A 5,443-nucleotide genomic window follows, 5' to 3' on the forward strand; every position below is an offset into this window, starting at 1 on the left:
ATTACTAAATCAGTGTTAGCAAATCCCTCCAACAAAATGGCGTTCTTCGGAAAGAAATGGCAGAAGAGCGACTTTGAAAATGTCCTGGAGCTTATGGACAAACTTGGTGAGTATCGAGATAAAAACAACTGGCTCCAAAGTACATAGGTACAATACCTACGTATGCTAATACTTTATATTAATACTTATATTATTACCTACTCATGAAAGCGAGATTAACACGGCACTTGTTTGCCGCCGACAAACCTCACTGTATTGACTTAAGGGGCCCACTGATTACCTAGTCTGTCAGTTGTTCGGAACTGTCAACTTTTTGCTCTAACTGACAGGCCAATATCGTCTGGCGGACTGTTAATCAGTGGGCCCCTTTACACAACCATAGAAAAGTTGGAAAAGGTTTCCTACTTGACACTCCTTGCCATGATATAAAAGCTTAACTTATTTTAAATATTGATTTATCTGCCGAATACCATAACATTGTTAGCTACATATTTTTAAATGTGTATGGCGACTTGACTGCTACAGTCATGGCCACTAAAGTCTATTTTTTTATTCGGTAGACTAAAATGACATTTCATAGTATGAAATGACATTTTATGTTCATACTATGAACTGTCATTTCAGTCTACCGAATAAAAAAATAGACTTTACACAGTAATTGGCCACTCCTAACAAATCAGAAAGAAACAAGCCAATAGAGTCTTATTGTCAAGAGTGGCCAGCACTTACTATGTAGTGGCCATAACTATATTAGCAGTCACCCAATATTTTAAACAGCGTGAGAGTTTGCTCATTTGCTACCATCCGAATTTCAGAGGTCCAAGAGAAGACCAGAGCTCTCCTCCGTCAGACCGAGAGCATCTCCACTTTCCTGGACAACGGAGACGGCAGCATCCAGTACGTGGTCACTGTTGGTGACAAGGAGGTGATCAACCAGCGGATCGTGCTAGGAGTGGAAAAGGAATTCAAAACGCCCGATGGCATTGACACCAAGAACACGTTCACCCTGGAGGGAGAGACTCTCAAGTCTGTAATGAAGTTCCCTGGTGGGAAGGTGCTGCATTTGGACCGGGAGTTTGGAGCTGATAAGATGGTTCTGGTATGTTGATTTTACCCGTTTAATTTTAAAGGATGACTCACGCTAGACCGGGCCGGGTCGTATAGAGTTTCCGGCGCTTCGTTTTCTATGGAAAGCACCACGTACGTGATCACCGATCATTCGTCATAGAAAATGACATGTCGGACGCCTCGGCCCGGGCCCGGCCCGGTATAGCGTGAGTCATCCTTTAAACAGGAGTATTACCTTATTGTACTTACCATTAGCCAAACGGTAAGTTCGTAGGTGAAACGTAGGGATTGCAGAACCGGTACTGTTTAAAAGAACCGGGATTTTCGGTACCGGGCAAAAATGGAACCGGGATTTCCCGGTATTTTCGGTACTTTCGGGACTGCCTTCAAAAATCAGTTTTCACATCAATTTTCAGTAAAAAAAAAGCGTAAAACGACCACGGATTTCTTAAAACAATAAAAAAGTAGCACAGTGAAGGTACACACTTCTTTTGTACCATAATATGTGTCTTTACGTTACACAATCATTAATATAATTTGTTTTTTTTTCCTAAACTACATGATATTTTAATTATTTTTGTTGATTGGCAAAAACTGAATTGTGGCTCAGTAATGTCATCATTTGTTTTAAATATGTAAGACGTTTTGTGAAAAAGGATTAAAAAATTGATAATTTCGCATGCGTTCAAAATGGGCTGCGGACCTTCGAACATATAATAACAGAACTATCAATACGACAAATCAAGAAATTATTATTCAGCCAGAATTATTAATTCATTTAAAATATCATTATCATATGTGAGTTTCTTACACCGTGTTTGAATTTGAATTAAAAGTAGTATTTTATTAATTACAAAATTGTCTCTATTTTTGCTTCTAGTTAGTATACAAATATGAAATAACTAATTGTTCGTATAAAATTATTTATCGTACAAATATTTATGCCCTTAAAGTATCAAATTACGCAATTTTATATTGTCGGCATTGTCAAACCCATTGACTTTTTTTTTAATTTATTTTAATGTAGTGGTCAGCCGTAAAAGTATTACCATCAGCCTTAGATTGATAAAATATATTATAGAGCGGGGAGCGGGGACGAAGACGAAAAGCCGACGTTAGGTACTTAGCGCGTGTATTAGGTAACTTAGGGCTATTACAATACTGTTAGAATTTACTTGTCGAGCAAGACCTAACTAGGTAGGCGCGAGCTAGACTAGTAAGTTTTACTACGGAACAGACACTAGGATACTTCAACAGAGGTGAAGGTATATAGCGTGCAGTACCGAAGTCCCTACTTGCATTTCTCCCAAATAATCCTCGGCCGTGGTCCGAGGGTCATATTTCTACGTTGAACAAACGATAGCGCGAACTAAACTCGACCACCGCGCCATCTATCGGTAGGCGGGTGGAGTTGTATCGGTGCAGCGGCTGCGCTGTACCGCGAGTTGTGTGCATCACGGTACCCGTAGCGACATCTGTTGACGTGTGGTGGTAATGGTGTTACAACTCTCCCCCTATGTCCATGCAGTCGTCCCGACAAATAGGACATTAATCTTAAAGTCTAGGTTTAGTGCGCGGTCTACCGCGGGGTCTCGATCACATGTTCGAGGCCTTTTACCGGTTCTCCATTAGGTGTGAAAACGTCTTGATTTCTATCCAAGAAATCATCCAGCACCGTGACATCGATCGATGAGATCGATGTTGATGGAAAAAGCGAGTCATCAATACCATCCAGGTCACATTCTTCATCGTAATTCTGAAGGTTAACTATCGCATCTTCATATAAGGCGTTCAGTATAGGGGAGTAATTCTCAGGAATCTCAGGATATTCAAGATGAGGCCTCCTCTTGGGAGGTGACGGAGCATCTATCCTGATGAGTGGACCGTATGCGCGAGCCGTGTTGCTTCCTTCTGGTAGTGACGGTGACAGATAAAGGTCAGGGGTTATGGCAGCGACCGCAGTTTTATTGCCATAATTAATAAAACTCTCTGGATAGAGCTCGAATACCTGGGTAGGATCATCCAGGAAGTGCCAAGTGCTTTGTGCCATGCTAATTTCGATGAGAGCATCCTGAAGAAAACCCACTCCTAGTAACGTTTTGTTTCGCCGAGACTCAGGAAAAACCAGGAGGGTCGTGACCACTGTACGGCCATTAATTGTGACTGGCGCTTGGGTGACCAGTATCATCTGACGCTTGGGATCACCGTCAGCTAACGTCACCCCGATCCCATATTCTCTGAATGGGAATCCCTTTTTCTTCAGCTCGCAGTATAGAGAGTAAGAGGCGACGCTTGATTTGGCGCAGGTGTCCAAAAATACTGCACCAACTACTCCACTGATCTCGACGAAAACAACTGGGCGATCCCTCGCGTCGATTACTGCGTCTACAGAGCAGAACCCGATCTCCGGTAGAGGCCGCTGAGTCTTGTTCGCGTGACATGTTGGGCAGTTGGTTCTCACCACACCAGGGGTACCGCAGCCATAGCAACTGAACTTAGCTGCCGATGGTGATGGAGCTTGGGTCACCGCCTCAGAGGTAGAACCTTCAGCCTTTTCCTTCTGCTCGGTAGCTGCGCGTAGTTTCCTGCACTCTTCTGCCGAGTGTCCGAAATTGCGGCAGTACCTGCATTTGGTTTTCTTACAATCTGGTTTGCTTCCAATGCGGGTCTCTTGTTTGCTGTCGCTTGACTTCGTCACGCTTGGTTTTGTTACACTCTGTCCAGCAACGGCGTTCTTTTCATTAATAACGTGCTCCGCCGCCTTTGCCGCTTTTGCCAGTTCCTTGAAATCCTTTATGTCCGCGCGTGGAACCTTATCTCGGATGTCTAGACGCAGCAAGCCGTAGATCAGATCTAGTTGCTGGATCTCACTGTGACCTGGGCTAGGGAGCTGAGAGAACAGCATCCGCTTACGCCTGACAAAATCATCAGTTGTAGTCCCTTTGGCTTGCTTTTCCTGCGTTATGTCCAGGTATATTTGGTAGGGTTCGCGGGCAGGCGCAAAGTATTCCCGAAGTCGAGCTTCAAAATCGGACCACGTAGTTACATCATTCTTCACGCCTAACCACCAAACTCCTGCTTCCCCTTTTAGTATAATAGGGAGTTCGCTTAATGCAGTTACATCGCCGATATCCGCCGATCGTTTAAAAATGTTGATGGCCGACAGGAATGCTTCCACTACCTCGGCATCCTTTTCACCGCTAAACGAATATTTGCAGGTGATGAAGGAACCCCTGCTAGGTTGCGCTGCCACAGGTATTCTTTCTAGCAGCTGCGTAAATTGTTCCGGTGACAGCATCTTGGAGTGTGTCCTTTTAACGCTGGTAACACGTCCGTAGCGCGTAACAACAAAAGTTGGACTCTTCAACTTCGTAGGTTCGCCACTTTCGCTCATTAATATAGGTCGTCACGCGTAGCGTAGCTTGTAGTGCGACGATGATGCCACGAATGTCGTAGCACGCCGATGACGTCACGGACTCCGTAGCACGATGACGTAGCGAGTCTCGTAGCACCACGATGACGTCACGCAGACTGGCCTCACAGAGGGCGCCACTATAGAGCGGGGAGCGGGGACGAAGACGAAAAGCCGATGTTAGGTACTTAGCGCGTGTATTAGGTAACTTAGGGCTATTACAATACTGTTAGAATTTACTTGTCGAGCAAGACCTAACTAGGTAGGCGCGAGCTAGACTAGTAAGTTTTACTACGGAACAGACACTAGGATACTTCAACAGAGGTGAAGGTATATAGCGTGCAGTACCGAAGTCCCTACTTGCATTTCTCCCAAATAATCCTCGGCCGTGGTCCGAGGGTCATATTTCTACGTTGAACAAACGATAGCGCGAACTAAACTCGACCACCGCGCCATCTATCGGTAGGCGGGTGGAGTTGTATCGGTGCAGCGGCTGCGCTGTACCGCGAGTTGTGTGCATCACGGTACCCGTAGCGACATCTGTTGACGTGTGGTGGTAATGGTGTTACAATATTTATTTTCTTTATAAAACATGATATTTCATGCTAAGTAACAGAAAGCAGTCAAATATTGTACCGGAAATTTTAGTCCCGAAAATCCCGGGAGTACCGGGATTTTAATTTTGAAATCCCGGTTCTTTGCTTGGCTCTAAATCCCGGGAATTCCCGGTACTTTCGGTACCGGTATTTCCCGGGAGCAAACCCTAGTGAAACGGCTCGTATTCAAAGTTTTAGTCGACGTTTTCTTACCTAATGAAATAGTTATGATGGTTCGCCAAATTAATTAAAATCCTTTTGTTTCAGCATGTCTGGTTGGAGGGTCTGGACCTCAAGGCTAACGTCACCTACCTTTCTGTTTAAGTTAATATCCGTCACTCAGTAGCTCGCACTTCCAATACAAGTA

At 44.4% G+C, this 5,443-nt stretch overlaps 1 protein-coding gene across 1 annotated transcript; it reads left to right on the forward strand.

The window, feature by feature from the left end:
* Window positions 1-5,443, forward strand: LOC134656835 (uncharacterized). Its single transcript, XM_063512361.1, has 3 exons — window positions 1-106; window positions 816-1,099; window positions 5,344-5,443. The coding sequence occupies exons 1-3, from the start codon at window positions 37-39 to the stop codon at window positions 5,398-5,400; spliced, it is 411 nt and encodes a 136-aa protein (XP_063368431.1). The 5' UTR covers window positions 1-36; the 3' UTR covers window positions 5,401-5,443.

Source organism: Cydia amplana, chromosome 19, assembly GCF_948474715.1.
Source record: "Cydia amplana chromosome 19, ilCydAmpl1.1, whole genome shotgun sequence".
In the NCBI taxonomy this organism is placed as follows: Eukaryota; Metazoa; Arthropoda; class Insecta; order Lepidoptera; family Tortricidae; genus Cydia; species Cydia amplana.